This window comes from Sarcophilus harrisii, chromosome 4, assembly GCF_902635505.1.
Source record: "Sarcophilus harrisii chromosome 4, mSarHar1.11, whole genome shotgun sequence".
In the NCBI taxonomy this organism is placed as follows: domain Eukaryota; kingdom Metazoa; phylum Chordata; class Mammalia; order Dasyuromorphia; family Dasyuridae; genus Sarcophilus; species Sarcophilus harrisii.
This window is the reverse complement of record NC_045429.1, coordinates 381,177,424-381,199,239: the sequence shown is the minus strand read 5'-3', so window position 1 is coordinate 381,199,239 and position 21,816 is coordinate 381,177,424. Positions and strand designations below refer to the sequence as shown.

Sequence of the window (21,816 nt, the reverse complement as noted above, 5' to 3'; positions counted from 1 at the left end):
TTTGCCTCAATTTTTTCCACCATTTCAATTTGTCTTCCTTTGTTTTTTTTTCTTAGTGATTTTCCTTGAAAATCCAGATATGACCATTTCATTCCCATACTCAGTCAATTCTAACGGTTCCTACTTGCCTCTTAAGATCAAATATAAACTCATTTTGCTTTTAAAGTTCTTTATAACCTTATTTTATCAGACTCATTGTTGATTATTTGCCTTCCAACATTTCACAGTTCAGCCAAACTGATATTTGTTTCTGGAATAGCCTTCCTATCTCCATGTCTGTGCAAGGAGGAAAATGTACTATCTCTCTTTAACTTTGTTTTATATTTTTTTCTGTTTGTTCAAGATTCAGCTCAAGCACCTCATTTTAAATGAAACCTTTCCAAACCATCACAATTATCTATTATTCTATGTGTGCCTGTGTCAATTTATCTAACTTCCCATTTGTCTATACACACACACACACAAACACACACTACAATTTAAGTTTCTTTTGTAATCCTTTTTTTTTTATTTCATGCATTTGAAAATATTCTGAAACATTATTCATAGGCATTTTCCCATGAAAATGTCAGCATGGCACGTTCTTTACTCTGGCTATTGCAAATAGCCAGAATTTGGGAAGAAGTTCAAATAGAAATATTATGCTTTTATTAAAAATGCCCATAAGAACTTAAAGTTTTCCATTAAAATGTGAATGAGCACATTGGTGTTATAATTCTTCTACTCTCACCCTATGCAGACAAGAAGGGAAGTTCATACTATCAGCCACGTTTTTGTTCTTTAAATTTTATTATTAATTCAAGTTAATAAGCATTAATGTTTTTCTCCCAAAATCTTCATTACAAATAGTCAAATGAAGCAAATTCCCTTATCAGCTATGTCCAAAAAATATATTTTATGCAGTATTTTTTAAACAATCACTTCTTGTCAAGGTGGATTGCTGTCCTCTAGAGTACTATTAGTTCATCAAAATTTCATTACTTGAGTCTAAATGCTATCAAAGCTTTTCTTTATAATGTTGTTATTGTATAAATTGGATCCTTGGTTCTGCTCACTTCACTCTGCATTAGTTCATCAAACTTTTCCTCTTTTCTTCTGAAACTTTCCATTATTTAATTATGATGGAATAATATTCTAGTAATCTATATAGTATAATTTCTTTAGTGATTCTTCAATTGGTAGGGACTTCTTAATTTTCATTTTTTTCCTAGTATGAAGTGAGTTGTAAACATTTTTGACTTTTTCCCTTTTCTTTGGTCTCTTTGGGGTATATATGCTTAGTAATGTTAGACTAGTTTAGTGACTTTTGGGACATAGTTCCAAATTTCTTTCCAGAATGGCTGAGGCAATACATAGCCCTACCATCTGTCTATTCATGAGCCTGTTTTTCCATATGACCGCCAATATTTGTCATGTTCCTCTTTTGTCATCATTGTCAGTTTGATAGGTGTGAAGTGGATCCTCACAGTTGTTTTAATTTGAATTTCTCTGATTCTTATTAAAATCTTTGTATAGACCAAATTATTAAAATAATTTTTGAAATTTTTTTATATGCTGAAAAAATGGAGATTAAATAAGGCTAATCAATAAGTATTTATGAAGTGTTCAATGTAAGCCAAGTACTATGATAGATGAGTAGTATGAAAATACAATAAGATTATTGAACATAATATAATATCATGAGTATATAATGTTAAGAAAATAAAATACAAATAAATACAGAGTAGTAGCTAGGGAGAGAAGGAATTGACATTTGGGCGTATCAGAAAAGAAATTATTTAAAAATGCTCAGTCATATATTTTGATCATTTATCAATTGGGGAACAGCTCTTCGTCATAGAAACTTGCTTTACAGATTTCTCCTCCCCCAATTCTAAAGAACTTGTTATTAAAAAAAAAATGTTATCTATCTTCAGAGAAGTAAAAAAAAAAACCTGAAGAATTATGAATATAGATTGATTCTTTAAAAAACTTTTTTTATTGCTTAATTTTGTTTGTGTTTTCTTTTGCAATGTGGCTAATATGGAAATATATTTGGCATGCTCTCAGATGTATAATCAGGCTAGGGCAGGGGAGAATACTTGATTATCAAGTTTGTTTCTGAATTTTGTGGGCCTATTCCCTTCTTGTAATGGTTACTTCTTAACCAGTACTAAATCCTTTCAGTGTTTAGTGCTTTGATGTATAGTTTGTGAAACAGTGCTACTTGATTCTTCCTTTTTCTACTTTTTTCTCCATTATTGTCGAGAAGTTTTTCCTTATTCAGATGACTTTGGTGATTATTTGTCTAGTTCTACAAAACAGTCCTTTGGTAGTTTGATTGGTATAGTATCAAGTAAATTATTTGGGAAGTATTGTCTTTTTTCTGAGATTATGATTTATTGTCAATGAGCAATGAAATTTTCCCCCCATTTGTTTCTCCATTTGGATTTGTATTGTTCCTGAGAGTGACTTGGCAGACTCATAAATTTATTTCATACAATTTGCGGTTATTTTGAATGTAAACTCTTTCTCTTTCTACTTGGCTTTATTTATATGTAAAATTACTAATAATATAGGTAGGTTTATTTTATATTTCATCTTTTGTTAAATTTTTTAGTTGTTTTACTGTATTTTAATTGATTTTTGTGTTTTCCAAGTAAATCATTACCATCTATATAAAAAAAGATAATTTTGTTTTCTTTGCTTATTCTAAGTCCATTTTTCCTTTTTTTCTTTTTGCTGTAGTTAACATTTCTAACATAATGATAGTTTTGATAATGTGTGTGTTTCCTTTTTAACCTCTAATGTTATTTTAAAAGTCTTAAACTTTTATTGATCACCACACTATGCAAAATTGCACAGTAAATCCACAGCTTTATGGGCACAATTCTTAAAAACTTGTATCACTTACAAGGGTAAAAAATTCTCAGTTATATCCTACTCTTCATGACTTTAGTTGGGATTATCTCTGGCAAAAATAGTAGAATGGTTTGCTCTTTCCTTATTATCTATCTCATTTTACAGACTAACAACCAAGGCAAACAGAATGAAGTAACTTCTTTAGGATCATACAGATACTAAATATCTGAGGCCAGATTTAAACTCAAATATTCTTGACTCTAGACATGGTACTCTATCAGCTGTGGATAATATCCACAGCTGATCTAAAAGAAAAAAAAAAAAGATTAGAGACTAAAACAATTTAATCACTGTTATAAATGTTAAATGGTCAAGTAATACAAAAACAGAACAGTAAATAAGTGTAGATGCCTTCATTTAAAAAAATATACATAATCTTCCCGTTGTAGAATATAAATAACTTCTGTACTTTGTCCCTCATGATTATTTTTGTTTATCTTTTTGTTTCTCTTAAGTCCTATGATTTTACTTCAGGCATTCTTGGAAGTCCCTTTATTTCCTTTTAAACCCATTTTTCCCTCTAAGGGTTATGTTCAGTTTTCTGGGTAAGTTAATTATTCAGTATAAACCAAGAATGGAAAGCTAGGTGGTGCAGTGGATAGAATACTCAGCCTGAAATCAGGAAGACATCTTCATGAATTCAAATCTGTCCTCAGGCATTTACTTTCTATGATCTAAACCTTTTTCTGTTGTCTGCTCATTTTACTAGCCTATTAATCGGCTTTTAACTTTTTGTTAAAGGGTTCTGTTTCCAGAGTGGAGTATGCATTGTCCCAAGCTTCAGGGATTTTGTGCAGCTACTTTCAGAGGTCCTTCTAAGAACCTGACCACAAGCCCTCTTTTCTGACCTGAAACTATTCCCTGTAGCTATAGGATGTGCTAAAAAGCAACAGAGTCTTTCCTCAGTGTGAGTAAAAAGACCTATTTTGGGTTAGGGCCTCTAAAAGCTGCCCCTGCCTAGGCCCACTCTTGGTATGCTGATTTCTCAAGGCCTTTTCACTCTTGTGACAAATCTTTCCTCTTGACCTTTCAAGTCCTCTTTGGTGTCTCTGGGCTGAGGTCTAGAAACCGCCAATACTGCTGGTGATTCAGAGGACTACAGACCCATTCCTGCTTCGCTGGTGTTAGGTTTAGGCTGGGGCCAGGCCATACTGGCATGGCCTAAACTGATGCTGCATGTTGAGCTCCTACCCTAGTGCCACAGACTTTTTCTGCTGACCTAAGTTATTTTCAGCTGGAAAATTGTTCTACTGCATTTTTTGAATATTCCGATGATTTAAAATTTGTTGAAAATCATTGTTTAATGGACTTTGGAGCTGTTTGGGGGAGAGTGTGGCGAGTTTATGCCTTTACTCCACCATCTTGGTTGCACTTCCTCAGATACTAGTGATGTGATCCTGGACATGTTACTTAATTAACCCTGTTTGCCTCAGTTTCCTCTTTGGTCAAAAGAGCTGATGAAGGAATGGCAAATCACTTTTAGTATCTTTGCCAAGAAAACTCCAAATGGAGTCAAGATGAATTGGGAACCTAGATTGAAACAACTCAATAATAAAAGCCAAAAATGATTTTTACTTTTGCAACATTGAGTTCTAAGTTCTGTGCTCCTTCATAGTGATGTTTGCTAAATTGTATATAATCTTTTCTATGACTCCTTGCTATTGAATTGTTTCTTTCCAACTTATTCCAGTATTTTTTCTTTAACATGAAAGCTCTGGAATTTGATTATAATGTTGTTGGGAGTTTTCAGTTTATCCTCTTATTCTAAGAAAATTTTCTTTTAAGATTTTTTGAAATATGCTATGTAGGTTCTTATTTTGGTCATGGTGTTCTTGTAATTTGATGATTCTTAAATTATTTTTTCTGTATTCTCTTTTCTAGGTCATTTTTTCTGTAAGATATATAACATTTTTCTTTTGTTTTGTCAGCCTTTTGTCTTTGTTTTAATATCTCTTGTTGTTTCATGATCCCATTGCTCCATTCTTATTTTAGAGAATTTGTTTATTGGGAAGAATTTTCTACCACTTGTTTCAAGCTGCTCAATTTCTTTCCAGTTCTTTCTTGCATAGGTCTCATTTTTTCCCTCAGTTCTTTTCTCTAGCTCTCATTTCATTGGCAAAAATATTTTCAAACTCTTCCTTCATCTTTTCCAGGAATTCTTGTTGCATTTGTGCCTTAGCCTTTCCTTAGGATTTTTTTTTTTTAGATTTTTTTGGGGTCATTCTCTTCTTTTATCTTTTTGTCCATGTCAACTTAATAGCTTTTTTGGTGGTTTTTGTGTGTTTGCTTGTTTATTCCTTTTTCTAGCCCACTTTATAACTTTTAACTTCATGTTGGTGTCAGGTACTATGAACTGCTGGAGAAAATGTCAGGATCGGTCCTATTTCTGCTTTCTTGGGGTATTGAGTATTGTTTTGTTCCAAGATTTCACAATTAAGACTGAAGATCTGTGAGCTTTCATTGCTCCCAAAGTGAGCAATCAAACCCCAAAGTGGTCTGATTCAGGGGAAAAAATTACTGGTCATTAGTCCTGAATATTCCTTAACTGGTCTTGAATCTGAGCATCAAGAGATTGCTGCTAGACTCAACTATTATTTTTTACTTAACATATTGCTAATTTAAAGTAATAGAACTGTAGGCTTCTCTTTGGTCTAGGGTTCTTCCTCCATTTTTTTCTCTGTAGGGTTTAGACTGTAGTGTAGGCTGGAAATGAGATTCTTTTCTTTCTGAGATACATTGCGGCAGTTTTTTTTTTTTTTTTTTTCCTTTCTGTACTTGGTTCTTTCTAGGATACTTAGAAGGCCTAAGACTACTCTGGGATACTGGTTCCCCATGTTGTGCAGCCTTAGGTCTGTGCCCTAAAACTGGTTAGTGAGCAACAATATTGCCTGTGTGTGTCTGTCCCTTGTGTCTGTGCCCCCATGTAGATCTGACATGGGTCAGATGTTATTTATAGCTTTTCCTTGGGGAGAGAAGTGCTCTGCCCTTGTCATGCCCTTCATCAGTCTGTCTATAAACCTCCCTCTGTCTCTTTTTATATGCTTGCTGGGACTGTTATACATTGGGACTTTTTCTTGGATGCTGCAGTGGAATTCCATTTGGTAAATTTTCTAGATTTGTTTGGGGATATTTTGAGGTAGAACATTATACTTCTTCCTTCTGCTTTGTGATCTTGGATTTTCCTCCTTTTCTTTTCTTTTTTTCTCAATTCCATTTCCCTGAACCCCTCATGCTGTCACTTCTGGTATTGTTGTTTGTTTATCAGTATTTCCATAACTGTCTTTTTCTCCATCATGATCTTCTTCCCTCTGCTTATTCCTTTCTTTTTTACTTTTGGGTTTAATGTATTTATACCACAATTTTTGCCATGTGCGCACATGCATGAATGTGTTTCCACTATGGAAATGTTTTCTACATTTTTGAGGTAAGATGAAATAAATTCATAAATACTCATATCTATTTTCCTCTATTACATACAAAAATAATTGCCCTGAACATTCTCTTCTGCCATGTTTAAAAACTCTATACCTTTTGATTATATGATAATATTTCTCTTTCTTTCCTTTCTTTATCAGTATAATTCTCTCTCTCTCTCCCCCATTTCTGTTTTCTCCCTAAGATCATGATTGAGAAAGCCCTTCGTTTGTCCCTTTGACTCATAAATATTATGGTTCTGGAAAGATATGTTTATTATTCCATAGTAAAGAAACAACATGGAACAATTCAATTCTACATCTTTACATTAAAACAAATATATTTATTTTGATTCTAAAATGTTTAATTTTATCTTTTCATAAGGAATGCTTGTGAATCCTTTAGTTAATTAAAGTTCATTTTACCCCATTTTAGGATTATATACTGAGTTGAGCTAGATATTTTGTCTTTTAGAGTGTCATGTTCCAGCCTTTTCTTTCTTTCATTTTGGTTGCCAACAAGTCTTATGTGACTTCTTGAAATAGTATTCAAGTTTTATTATTATTTTTTTGGTCATGATTTTCGGGGTGGCCAATTGTTCTATGTTTTCTCTGTTTTTTTTTTCCTGTTTTTCAAGTTATTTTAGCTATTTTATTTCTTATAGTTCTGTTTTTTTTTCCCAATCCTTTAATTTTATTTTAATGTTTTGTTTATTTGTTTATTTGTTGTTTATTATTGAAATAGCTTGTTGTTATTTTTAGAACATTAAGTTCTTGTCTGTAATAAATCTATTCTCTTTAAATTTTTTTCTTCTTTAACTGTTGTACCACTCATATTTGACACTTGATACATTTGTAGGCATTACTTGATATATCTCCTTAAAAGCAGTTAATGTTTCTTATTCTTCTTAATACTTTATATGTTATTGGCATGTTGACAATGGCACAAATCATATTCTTTATGCTGATATCATTAAATCTTGACTATGCCATGTTATTTTTGAATAGGAAGAAGAATAAAATAACTTTGATTTTATTTCAAAGAACCTCTTAAGAATATTGTTTAATATATAGGTTTTCTTTTTGTTTAATATAATTATTATTACTGAACTCATGGTAGTTCCTTGTCAACATAATGCCATTTGTATTAAAATGGTAATTTTTTTTTTTACTTGTAACAATGAATTTTACCTTTACTTTGGCTTTTTATGTTATTCTTTGCATCGGTTGATTAAAAACTGGAACTTAAATGGTTAAAATTGTTGAATTGAAACCTTAAACTTTTAAATAACATCAGAACAGATGATCTCTAATTTTTTTAATTTTTTTTTTTTTTTTTGGAACTGGCAGGTTTCAGGCCCTCTAATTGGCTTCCCAGCTTTACAGAGTAATTACAGCTTCAAGCAAACTTTGTCATCTGTGGTTCAGAATGGTGTAAAGTAAACAACGTTTTGAAATACAGCTTGTAGTTTGAGTTGCTCAGGAGAGTTTAACTAGCATAACTAATTTAAGTACTAGCCATAGTTCACTTGAAATTTAATAAAAAAGCATTAAGCTATGCTATATGATAAATAATACTAATTACTTTACATTTTGTAGTAATCATTGCTTATTTAGATATGTTGAATTATTTCTCCATATATTTGCAAAATTCTTTACAATTTTTTTCCTAAGGCTTTAAAATTATATTTGACTGAAGGTGATTGGTAACCCTAGCAAAAGAAAAGATAGTTTTAAAAATCAAGTAATATACTAGAAACAGCTTGATAAAAATCCCTTTAAGTATTTTGGGTCATTGTGGGTCAGTGTGGTCTTTAAATAGTCTTAAAACTAATTGTTCCTTTTTATTTTTCTCTAGTTAGCATTTGAACATGTTTGTAATTTCTAGTTGTGGAGAGCTGACATAAAAGAACTTAAGAGAATGTTGAATTCATCTATTTCCTCACTCATTCAATGTTTGAACAATAATTTAGAGTTCCAACTGTCTTTTGCTCTTTTGAATTTTAAATAACATTCTTTGAAATACATTACTGAAGTACTTCACGTTCAGTGACTTATTTAGCCAGGGAATGGTAACTAAAGTGGTAGCCTTGGGCTGAACTCTTAGCACTCATATATTAGAGCAATTAATACCTACTGAGAATTCAAAATGCTGAATTTTAAATAGTATTTAGGATGATGGCTTTTAGAAATCATGTGTAGCACTAACCTTCATTTAATTGTAGTGCTTGAATTTTTTTGTTTCTGCTTTAATTTCAGAAAATTGTTTTGGTGAAATAATTTTGTAAGCCTTGGCCTTTAAAAAAGTGTGCATATTTTAACCAGATAAGAAATGTATAAAACGATAGGCCAATATGCACACTTAAAGAATTGTTATTATTTGTAGGTAGGAAGAATCTTGTTCTTGGGTTACATAAGCTAGGATCTGAAAGTCAGAAAATGTGGCTGATAATTCTATAAACTAGATAGGCGAAAAGAGCAAAACCACCAGTTGGTCTCTAGTGTCAAAACTAAGGTGGACCAGATATCAGCAGTCTAAGGGTTACTCATCAAGGTGATTCTTGGCATTTAGCTAAGGCAAAATTGAAAGTTAGAAAACTATTATTTTCTGTCACCTTTTCCAATTCCCCTGTTATATACCTCTTATAATGTTCTTCTGTGCTCAGATTTGTCTAGCGACTTTACAGTATTCTTTGATTGGCCTGAATGCTACATTCCTAGGAGAAGAATCATGTTCCAATGGAATGAACACTAGATTTGGAACAAAAGTACCTGAGTTCATAGCTCACATCTGTTATTATCTGTAACTTTGGACAATACGCCCAATCTTTCTGGATCATCTGGCTCTAAATCTATAGTCCTACCAGCACTTTGTGATAAGAATCATCCAAGAATTCATTAGTTTGATACAGCTGCCAGTCACCAAATAAACATGCAGAGATAGTTATTTGCAGATTTTATTTTACTCTTGGAGCACAGGCTCATCTGTATGAAAAGTTAGAGAACCAATAGCATCAGCTTCAGCATTCTTATGTACAATGTGAATAAGTAAGCAACAAAGAAAAGTGGAATTTTACAAAAAGCAGGAGAGGAAGAGCTATATATGTTTTGGAACAAGTAACAGAAGGGAAAAGATACTGACATCTGCCAACTGGTCAAAGCAGGAGCTGTGGCTTTTTTCCCAGACTTGATTCTGCAGGTGTTATGACCTTTGAATTTCCAGTAACAGTGTCTGGACACTCAAAATAGAGGCTTGGGCAGTGTCTTCTTTCTCCCAGTAGTGGCAAGAAGTCTGAGCCAGAGTTTTTTCCCCATAACAATCCTTCTCATCACAGTGGCAGCAAGAGGCCTGAGCCAGAAATTGTCTGGCACCTCAAATGCTTTAAAATTATCATTTTTCCATTCTTTCTTTTAAAAACTACTCAGATGTTTATTAACTGTTTACTATGTATCCAGGATTGTGTTAGGAGATGAAGATGAAAAGGGAGAGATTAAAAGTAAAAATTAGGCTTGTGTGGTTCCTGCTTACAAGAAAGTTAGAATATAGGTGAGGTCATAAATCAGATAATTTTTGACACTTTGCAAATACGTTTTATTCTATAGAGAGTGAATGAGTGTTGAATTTTGTAATATTAGTTATTTGTAAGTGCAATGGGACATAAGACTAGGTGAACAGATATGCACTCTACTTATTAGACTAAATTCCATGAGGAAAGACAGATTTTTGTCTAAAATTATATTCCTCCTACAGTAGCATTTTCAACATTTTAGATATTTAGGAAATATGTATCAAAATGAATTGAATAGAAAATTCAGGGTAGGATTAAGGAGATAGAATTTTATTGCAGGATAAGCAAGTCATAAGTAAATATGTGATAAATATTTATACATTATTATAGTATAAATACACACACATACAATTTGTTCCTTTTAAGCTTTTCCAAGAGAAAAAGAAATTCCTTAAAGTTTACTGCTTTGATGTTTATATAAATTGGAAATAATTGAAATTGATTTTCATAAATAGTTTTTAGAGTAAATAGACCAGCTGTAGAAATTGTATATTTAGACAAAATGGGAAAAGTTGGAAGTATTATTTATTTGAAAGAGAGAATGCCATAGGATAGAGTCTATATACTTGGAAATGGTCAAGGAGAAGTATGACTCAAGAACTGGTAGAGTTTATGCAAGAGCCAGAAAAAAATAGGAGGGTAAGTAAAAGCAAGTAGGAAAGTAGACCAAATTTCCCTCTCATCAATCCCTCAATTTAGATCACTTCAGTACTTACATATCTGTATTTAAATAAATTACTCCCTGTGTTAATAATAATTTATATGTATATACTTCTTACCTTATTTTATCTTTGTCACATCATAATTAATAAGTATGTCAGTATTACTATTCCTATTTTATGTGATAACTTCTATTTTCTGGTTTTTCCTTACCTCTAAATGTGGGAAGTAAGGCTCCAAAGAAATTATTACTTTTCTAAAGTTATACAAAATGAAGGAATAGCAAAGCTGAGCCTCTAGCCCAAGTTTCCACCATCCATCCAGTACTCTTTCTACTGTATTACACTACTATTTTTGTCTTACTGTAAATGCTAATTGTTTGTTCATTTACATGATACTTTATTACAGGTTATAAGTACTTTATTTAGAAATGTTGTCTTGAACATATGTCTACTAAAGCACTATTTCCTCATTTACTTACTGTCCTTAATTCATTACTTTCATTTATCTATTCCTTTAAAAATCTTTCATTAAGTCATTTGACAAGTATTTATTGTGTGATTTCTGGATAATAAGGGGCTATGCTTGGGTACTGTATGTAGTACAGATTTATCATATGGTTTTTTTTCCCCTCTTAGAGCTGGACTTTAAAGGACATGAGGCTGTTAGGCAGAAAGAGGACTCACAAGACAATTCCAATTTGGGTAGAAAAAGATGTAGAATTAGGAAGGGATGTGGTAAGTTTGTGACACAAGAAATGAACCAATTTGATAGAAAAGAAGGGGTTTTGTAGGGTATAACAAGAACTAAAAGCAAGCAAAAGTTGTGTAGTGGATAGATTGCTATACATACAAAGTTGTTTGAACTTTATAGGAAATGTGGAACTATTAAAAAGTTTTTGTTCAGGTAAGTAAAATGAATTTTTAAGAAGATTAATTTTATGTTGGCATGCAAAATTGATAGACGGAGGAATTCAGGTCTCTGAGATTTTCAAGCAAAATTTGAAGTAGAGAGATGAATTCGGAAATATTACAGTATTCTAGGCATAAAGTGATGTTAGCTTGACCAAAGCCTTGTAACTTTCTTCTTTTTTGGAGTGGTGATTGAAGGGACCATGAAGCAGTGAGTTTCTCTTATCTATACTTTGCATTTCCTTATCAGTAAATAATAAATTCCAAAATATAATTTTAAAAGCTGCCCTGTTTATATTTCCTTCCTCCTTTCTTCCTTTGTACATTTTTAAAACAATGCTTTAATTTATCTTAGTTCTTTTCATTTTTGGTAACCTTGCTCTCTAAATCAAATTGAGTAAAAGAAAGAACAAAAATAAAATCCTTAGCAAATATGTATTAACAGTCAAAACCAGTTTCTGTATTGGCTATATCTGAAAATGCATGTCTCATTCAGCACCTGGAGTTCTCTATTGGCATGTGATTCTGCAATATATGGTGTGCTGGAGTCAGCTCATACTTGCTTAAGAAATGATTTAAGATTTTTTTTCTGTATAAACATTCATACCTTAGAATTCATAAAATGCTGTAGATTAGGACTTGATTTATTTATTGTTATGGTGATTGAATAGATTTAAGAAAGCAGTAGAGAAAAGTGGGTTGAGCATACAATTCTCCCAAACCTGTTCTCCCTTTCCTTCCCAGAAAGCCAGTTTAAAATGTGCCATTGGATATAATAATCTAAAATGAGTTGATAGTTATAATAAAGGAGGCTTCTTAAATTAAAACTATAGCAACATTCCCTGTGATAGCTAAAAAGTAGGAAAATAGTAGGTGTCCATCAATTGGGGAATGGCTAAGTAAATTGTGATACCTGAATGTTATGGAATATAATTATGCTGTAAGAAACAATGTGTGTGATTCATAAAAGAGAAGTATGGAAAGATATAATGATTGATAGAGTTGAAATAAGCAAAGCCAAACCAACTCTATACACAGAGACAATAGCAACATAAATTGAAAGAATAAATACATGCCCCCAAATCAAAAGTATAAATGCAACAATAAGATCAAGATAAAGTATTACTGGAATAAACAAAGATGAGAAGAAACCTCTCTACCTTCACAGGTGTTACACATTGCACATGGTTTTGAACTTTTTCAATGGATCAATCATTATGCTGATTTTCTTTTTCTTCTCTAATTTTGTTCTATGGCATGACTTTATAGGAGGAATAGGAAAAAGGATACTTGCAATAACAGTGGCAATGTAAGAAACAGAAAATATCATTTTTTTTGAAATAGAGATTGAATTATAGCTGTAATTATTGTTTGATATATAGTATTTTGATTTCCAATAAACTCATTCAACAAACATTTATCGAGTACCTATCATGTACAAAATATTATGCTAAGCATATATAATACAATTCTTTCTCTGAAGAAAATCTTTAGTCAGGAAGATGTGAGATGTGAGAGCAATAAGCATAATGCAAATCAGTATGAGAGGAGAACCACAAAAATAAAATAAATGAACTGCTTTCTGAATTGATATGATTGGGTGATCAAAGAAGTCTTCTTAAAAGAATTGGCATTTATTTTAGCTGCACCATTTAGGGTGAAGAAAATTTTGAAAGGAGGGATAAGAGGAGGGGTGGATAGGTGGGAAGGGATGACATAAGTAAAGTATTAGAGTATGTTCAGAGAATTTTGATTAGTCAAATTTGGCCAAAAAAAATATGACTTGGCCATAGTAGAAGGTCCCAATGACACAATATTTTAGTTCAGGTTGTAAGAGATTTTGGAAGCTTATGAGTTTCATTTTATTTGTAAGCTAAAGCAAGGGACAGTAAAGTTAAAATTTTCTATAATACTTTAGTAGTTTGCTATGCAAAGTTATAAATATATATCTTCTCCCCTATAATATATAAATTAAATGTATAAATATATGCATTAAATAAAATATATGTATAAACATTTTGCTATGTTATTGGAGTAAATATATTTACAGAAACATCTTTTATTTCTAGAATGCCAGCTCATGAAAACAGAACGACCAAAGCCAAACACATTTATTATCAGATGCCTCCAGTGGACCACTGTTATAGAACGAACATTTCATGTGGATACTCCAGAGGAAAGGTCACTTGCTTTTTTTTTTTTTTTTTTAAGTTGGGGAGGGGTATCATTCAATCCACAAGTAGGTAATTTTTACCTTTACACCTTTACACCTATAAACATACTTTTGCAGAGTTGTCATTTGTTTCTTTGTGTTCTTTTTTTCAATCATGATAGATAAATAAGTATGAATTATTGTAACAGAAAGGAAGAAGGATTATACTCTTTTCTTTTAAAAGTATTTTTACTTTGTTGGATAATGTGAATTTGATTGTACATGTTCACTAACATTAATTTTTTTTATATTCGATATCTGTCTTAGATCAATACTACTTCAATCTGGCCTGTACGAATTTCTTGTTTAGCTTCTGTAGTACAAAACAATTTGAAATTTGTTTCAGACTATTTCATATTTATTGGATTAACAAACTTATCAGTAGGATGTAGCTCATAAAAGAAAACAAAACTTTTTAGAAATCAAACTTTTTCCCCCATCTTCAATTTCTCCACTTCAGTCTGTCTTCCATTCAGCTACCAAAGTAAGGCTCCCCATTATCTCTAGGATCAAATAAATATTTCTTGATATAATTTTTATGCCCTTTCATAACCTGTCCCTCAACCTTGTATGTTTTCAATCTTTTTACACTTACTTTCTTTTCATGAAATCTATTTTCAGCGGCACTGGCCTTCTTACTGTTTCTTACACCAGATATTTTACCTCCCAAACTTGTTTTTTAATTGGCTATCTGCCATGCCGGAAATGTTTTCCTAGCTTCCTTCAGATCAGTTAAATTTTCACCTTCTGCAAGAAGGCTTTCCAGGTCCCCTTTAATATCAGGGTCTTTCCTCTGAAATTATCTCCCATTTACACACTCTCTCTCTCTCTCTCTCTCTCTCTCTCTCTCTCTCTCTCTCTCTCTCTCTGTGTGTGTGTGTATATGTATGCGCACGCGCACAGAGAGAGAGAGATACAGAGACAGCCACAGCGAGAGCAGGCTTATAATTTTTGTATTCCCTTCATCATCAGAATGAGAATGTAAGGTTCTTGAGAACGGGGATTGCTTTTCCCTTTCTTTACATCCCCAGTGCTTAGTACAGTGCCTAGTAGATCAGTACCATCATAATTATTTAATTTCCTGAGTATTAGCAAACTACTTCCATTAGAGAATTGATTAAATTCTTTTTTCTTATTTATGGCAGCTAGTGGTACAGTGGATAGAATGCTGGCCCCAAATTCAGCAAGTTTTGAGTTCAAATATCAAGACACTTATTAGTAAGCTTTGTGACCTGGGAAAGTCACTTAGTCCTGCTTGCCTTTTTTCTCATTTGCAAAATGAGGATAATAACAGAACCTGTGTCCTAGGGTTGTCATGAAGATTCAGTGAAGTTGTATTTATAAAAAGTGCTTACTTAGTATAATGCCTTAGACATAGTAGGCATTCAGCAAATGTTTGTTCCTTCTACCCCATGATATCCCGCTCTAAAAAATGCACATGCACATGTGCTCGCACATATACACACACATCCTTTTGTGATTTAAATCCTTAGGTAAAAATTGTAATGGCTCTCATTGATGTGATTTGAGCAATGATGTTTACAGAGTTCAGAACACATCATTCAATTACACTAAATACTCATTAATTAGTAACATATTATGCTCTTTATAAGAAAAATACAGTATTATTTTGTTTCTTTTAGTGGTTATCTCTATCTCTCCTTTAGACAGTTAATTCTCAGTTATCTGTTTGGGTTCCAGGAGAGAAGTGGCATGAATAATTCAAACATTGAATAATCATTTATTGTTGGCATTTGAATGTGTTTTTGCTGTTATCTCAGACATTTGGAGAATTCATCATCCTTTTCCAAAATAGTGAAATCAGTATTGCAAAAAAAGAACTTAAACAAAAAATATATTTATTATCTCTATACTGTGCCCTTTACTTCTTCTATCTGATCCATCCTTCATTTTAGGAGTGAATTGAATTACGACTCAGACTGATCAAAAGCAATCCTTCCAAAGCAAACCTGAGGTGTTTGAAAATTATTACTGAAAACTTTTAGATTCACAATAGAAATTCTTAGGAACCACAGAGGCTTCTGAACATCATGTGTAAATTTATGAGGGAATGGAATATTCCATTTTTGGTAGACTTCTCAGTTACTTACATATTGCTCCCAGTTTCTTTGATGTTGTTGAGATTATGTGTATTTATGTGTGTGTTTGTATCTGTGTGTGTGTGTTTTAATTTTAATCTTTTGCTTTTCTTTTTAAATATCCTAGGCAGATTCCATTATATTCTTTCCTTTCTTTGAATGTATTTCCCTTTTCTGCCTTTTCTTTTCCTTTAAACTGCTTTGTGCAAAGACCATAAGATTTTGCCATTTAAAATAGAATTAGAGATAAGATTCTTTTTTTGCCTGGCCTATGTCTGTTTGTTTTAGAAGTTTCTTACAATATTAGATACTTTTATTTAGCCCATATAGTTAAATTTTTTAACTATTAAATTTTGAGATTGATTTGGATTTTAGATATTTTGTTTTCTCAAAAATTAGATATTAATTTAGTTACTGTTCTATTCTTTTTCCATATTTATTATACTATTTAGCTTTATCCAGCATCTGGAAGTCTAGATGGCTTTCATAGTGTTGTTGAGCTAATGGAACCAGTCACCCTTATTTTAGATGTTTTATAGGAAGTGAGTTCAAATGATCTTGTTTTCTAGCTCTTAAACTCCATGGAATTTTCAGAGTAGCACATTATATTTCTAAAACTTAAGTCTGTTTTTAAAAAGAGGCTTAAAGTATTCTCTTTTCATTCCAGCTGGGTAATACAAAGATCGCGATTATGTTTTTTAAACAAATATCATTATACCAACAATTGAAATTTTGATGCAATAAGTCATAATATAAATAAATTAATTACAAACAGTTCAGGAATTAATGGTAGTGAGGTAGGGGGGTGAACTCTGAAATTGTGTTCCCTTTAGTCTGTAAAATAATCACTCTGAAACTGTGTCTCCTTTGATCTGTAAAAGAAGGGAGATTTGGGGTCTCCCAGTCTGGAAGGGGGCATATTTTTCAGATGGGCCTTTTTCTAAAATAAGCAGCATCATTCATTTGGAAATCTCCAGCAAATCATCTCCCATTGATCTTTTGGGTAGCTGGATCCCCATTCAAGAAACTCCAAATTCTGGAAAAAAGCCTTCAAAGTAATTTCATTCATTTGGGAGATCTTGGTCTGATAATCAGCTCAAACTGCCCCCCCCCCCCACACACACACCCTAAGATCTCATAAAATAGGTTTTTGTTAACACATTCTTTGCAAATCTCCTCATTAAGAGAGAGCTTAGTGAAAAACAAAACTTCCTTTTTGCCACTAAAATTTCGGTTCATGAATTCTTTCACGTTGAACCTGCACCTCTGACCAAAGAGGGAATTCTCACATCAATTCTCTACTACTAGAACTGCATCAGTACTGCTTTTTGTATTTAAAATTTTTTTAAATTGTATCATTTTGACTTCTTGACTACTTCCTTCTCTTTCTGTGTGCTTCCCCTTCCCCTTCCCCCCCGGCCATACTGTTACACACATACCTATAACCACCAATCTTTAGCCTCTAATATTATACTCTTTTAGAATTAGTCTTCTTTTCAAAACAAAATATATGTAAGTTGTCTTAGATTAATTTCCTTAACCTAGTTATACAAAAAATACAAATTCCAAATATATGGAAAGTATTTGTGCCATTTTTCTAATCCTCTATTAACAGGAAGTTTCACTTACTATTCTTAGGGGAAAAGAAAAATTTGGGGCAGAAAAAGGGGCCTATTCCAAAGGGGGGGGCTTTTTGGGTAGCCCGCATGTTTGACCTTCCAAGAGGAAAAGAAAAGGGGGGGGAAAAGAATGAAAATTGGATTTTTTCAACAAATTTTCCATTTGGAAAAAAAAATTATTTCAAACCTTTTTTTAGGTTAGCATTTAACACAATGGATGTGATTTTTTTTAATTTGCTGAAAATTGCCAAAAGAAAAGGGTTATTAAATATTATAACATATTTAATTTTTTCCTTATTTTTAATTTTTGTTTTAAAAAAATGCTTTCAAATTCCTTTTTATTTTTCTATTTTCAGAAATTAGAAACAAAATTTTGATTTTTTTGTTAAATGCTAAAATTTTGAGCAAAGAAAATATACTGGGAAATAGAACTTTTATTTTATTTTATTTTTTTCTTTTAAAGTCTTCCCCTTTACCCAGAATAAAAAAATATTTTTTCCTTTTTATTTAACTTAAAAATAATAGTTTTTCAAAAAAGTTTAATTACCAAAAATAGTTGTCAGTTTAAATATTTTTATGACAGTGCTACCTGGCTTCCCCCCCAACCCCCACCCCGGGTTATAGAAAATTTAGAAGTAAATTACTTTGAACAGAAATAACATTTTAAGAGATATCTAGAGAAATAAGTATTGTTATTTTTATAATGCATTGGTTAATAAGCCATCAGGAGCTTATACTTGGGGGCGGGGGGAGAATATCTCTGCATCGTAGAATTGGAAAGGCCCTCCTCTATAGGTCTCTTAAGATCCTTGGGAGCACTGAAAACTTGCAGACCTCCAAGATTAGCTTTGAAAATACAAGCATGATAAGAACAGGGAGCTTACCATAGTGCTTCCCCACCTCCTAAGGTGAATAGAACCCCATTTTAACATAAAGAGCAAAGTGAAGAAATAGGTTGGAAAAATAACAAAAAGCAAAACAAAACTTGATCATAAAAATCTACTGTAGTGACAGGGAAGATGAAGACAAAGTTAGAGCTCATCAATATGGAAAAAAAAAAAGTTAGAAGCAAAGCCTCAGAAAAACTCGAGCACTTAGAATTTTTGTCAGAATTGAAAAAAAAGATGTGGTAGATGAAAAATCATGGGGGTGGGAGTGGAAATGGGAGGGAAAATTATGAAAAGAGAATTAGCAGATTGGTAAAAGAGGTAAAAAAAATGCTGAAGAAAATAAAACCTTAAAAAACAGAATTGGTCTAATTGCAAAACAAGGACAAAAATTCACTGAAGAAAAGAGCCACTTTAAAAGCAGAGTAAACCAAAATGGAAAAATTGATGCAAAAATTCACTAAACAAAATAATTCCATAAAAATTAGAATGAAATACCTGGAAAATAATGATTCCATAAGATTTCAAGAATCAATCAAATAAAGCTAAAATCAATGAAAAAAAATAGAAGAAAATATAAATTATTTCATCGAGAAAACATTGACCAGAAAATAGATCAAGGAGGAATAATTTAAAAATAATTGGCCTAAAGCGGTAATAAGGGGGAAACTTTATATCCTTAGAGGCTTATTTGAACAAAATAGAGAAAGAGAAGGTCAATGAATTGGGCTTGCAACTTAAAAAGCTAGAAAAAGACCAAATTAAAAACCCCCAATCAATTACTAAACTTGAAATTCTAAAATTAAAAGGAGAAATTAATAATATTGAAACTAAAAAACTATTGAACTAATAAATAAAACTAAGAGTTGGTTTTATGAAAAAAACCAATAAAATTGATAAACCTTTGGTAAATCTGATTAGAAAAAGGAGGGACGAAAATGAAATTAGTAGTCTTAAAAATGAAAAGGGAGAACTTTCCACCAATGAAGAGGAAATTAGAGAAATAATAAGGAGTTATTTTGCTCAACTTTACGCCAATAAATTTGATAACCTAAGTGAAATGGATGACTACCTCCAAAAATATAGACTTCCCAGACTAACAGAGGAGGAAGTTAAATTGCTTGAATAGTCCCATTTCAGAAAAAGAAATAGAACAGGCAATTAAACAACTCCCTAAGAAAAAATCCCCAGGACCAGATGGATTTACATGTGAATTTTACCAAACATTTAAAGAACAATTGGCCCCAATGCTATATAAATTATTTGATAAAATAGGGAATGAAGGAGTCCTACCAAATTACTTCTATGACACAGATATAGTACTGATACCTAAACCAGGTAGGCTGAAAACAGAGAAAGAAAATTATAGACCAATCTCCCTAATGAATATTGATGCTAAAATCTTAAATAAGATATTAGCAAAAAGACTACAGAAAATCATCTCCAAGATAATACACTATGATCAAGTAGGATTTATACCAGGAATGCAGGGCTGGTTCAATATTAGGAAAACTATCAATATAATTGGCCATGTTAATAACCAAATTAACAAAAACCATATGATCATCTCAATAGATGCAGAAAAAGCATTTGATAAAATCCAACATCCATTCCTATTAAAAACACTTGAGAGTATAGGAATAAATGGACTTTTCCTTAAAATAATCAGCAGCATCTATTTAAAACCATCAGTAAGCATCATATGTAATGGGGACAAACTGCAACCATTCCCAATAAGATCAGGAATGAAAGAAGGTTGCCCACTATCACCATTACTATTTAATATTGTATTAAAAATGCTAGCTATGGCAATAAGAGCTGAGAAAGATATTAAAGGAATAAGAATAGGCAATGAGGAAACCAAATTATCACTCTTTGCTGATGATATGATGCTATACTTAGAGAACCCCAAAGATTCTACTAAAAAGTTATTAGAAATAATCCACAATTAAAAAAAAAATAATTGGCCTACCTGAAAACCTTAAAAAGAGCCTAGACATCAATTTCAAAAAATTATTAAGGAAAACTGCCCTGATAATCTTGAATCCAAAGGGCAAAATAGAAATTGAAATACTTATCACCTTTAAAAGGAGAACTGTCTCATATCAAGGAGAAAATATTGCAAGCAGCTAGAATAAAATTATATATTGTGGAGCCATAGTCCCCATAATATTCACTGTTGAGGTGTAGATCATGTTAGGTCTAGATTTGGGGTACCTAAATGAAATCAGGGTTTAGTTAAGTCTAGGGGCAGGTTTGGAGTACAGGGAGTCAAGTAAAGCTCCCCTACAACCCCCTTGGATTCGGCGCAAGGATACGGTGGTAAATGAGGTCTAGTAGCGGCGCGGAATTGCCAATAAAAGTATTTATTGGCCCAGAGAGCTAGATTGATAAAAGAGGTTTATTACTGAGTCTAGAAGTAAGAGATAGGTGAAGGTAGAGACAAGGAGGGCACTGGACAGAGGGTCCAATGGACAGAGAGTCCTCACATGGCTACCATGTTTGGAATCTCTGCAAAGAGGGGTTCCCTGCGTGGCCCTTTTGTAATGGGAGACTTGGCTCGAGGGGCTTTTGGGTGTAGCCCCAAAGTTGGCTCAGATCTGGGTGGGGCTGGGACAGGTCTGGATCTTCTTTTGGAATTCAAAGGGACCAGGATTTGTGAATCAAAGGGTAATTTACATTAGCTAGGGGGGGTTGGGAATCAAAGATTGGAATCTTTCTCGCATCATTCACTATAGCAGCTTCCACAACAAGGGAGCGGAGGGCTTAGAATGTGATATTTTAGAAGGCAAAAGGAGCTAATATTACACATAAATAACCTTTCATCTAAACTGAATATAATCCTTAAGAGGAAATATGGATATTTCATAATAGAAGATTATAAGCATTCCTGATGAAAACACCAGAGTTGAATAGAAAATGTGACATTCAAACACAAAACTTAAGAGAAACACAAAAAAGATGAACATGAGTTAAAACTATTTACATCCTATTTGGGAAGATAATACTTTTTACTCCTAAGAATTTTTCTTATTATTAAGGCAGAAGAAATCTATATGGACAGAGAACATTAATGTGAGTTGATTTTATTGAGATAATCTCAAAAAAGAAATGTAGAGGTGAGAAAGAGAGTTGCACTGGTTGAAGAAAGGAAATCATCTTGATGAGATTTAGATTTGGGGAACCCAAATGAAATTATGATTTCTGGTGGTCAGGGAGTTAAATGAGGTCTAAGTGGCAGGTTCAGGGTTCAGAGTAGGTTTCGGTGCAAGGGTAGGGAGTTTTGGGGGACTCCCTCCTGGAGGTGCAAGAAGTTCTCTGTAAAGGAATTTACAGACTCGAGAACCTAGCTTGGTAAAAGAGGTTTATTATGGGAATTGGAAGTAAGGTTCAAGTCTGGTTAAGGAAATAGGTAAGGGTAAAGAGAGGATAGCACTGGAAAGAGTATTCCAGTGGGCAGAGGCTCTTGATATGCCAAGCGTAGTATAGCATGGCATGTTTGAAACATCTGCAAAGAGAGGATTTTAGTTTGGCTCTTTTTATAA

The 21,816-nt window shown here is 32.5% G+C and overlaps 1 protein-coding gene across 1 annotated transcript in view; it reads left to right on the top strand.

Moving 5' to 3' along the window:
- The window catches only part of AKT3 (AKT serine/threonine kinase 3), a 414,439-nt gene that overhangs the window by 214,440 nt on the left and 178,183 nt on the right, over window positions 1-21,816 (top strand). Inside the window, exon 4 of the mRNA XM_031968694.1 lies at window positions 13,524-13,789. Within this exon, the coding sequence (XP_031824554.1) occupies window positions 13,524-13,789 (266 nt within the window). The remainder of the gene's footprint in view (window positions 1-13,523; window positions 13,790-21,816) is intronic.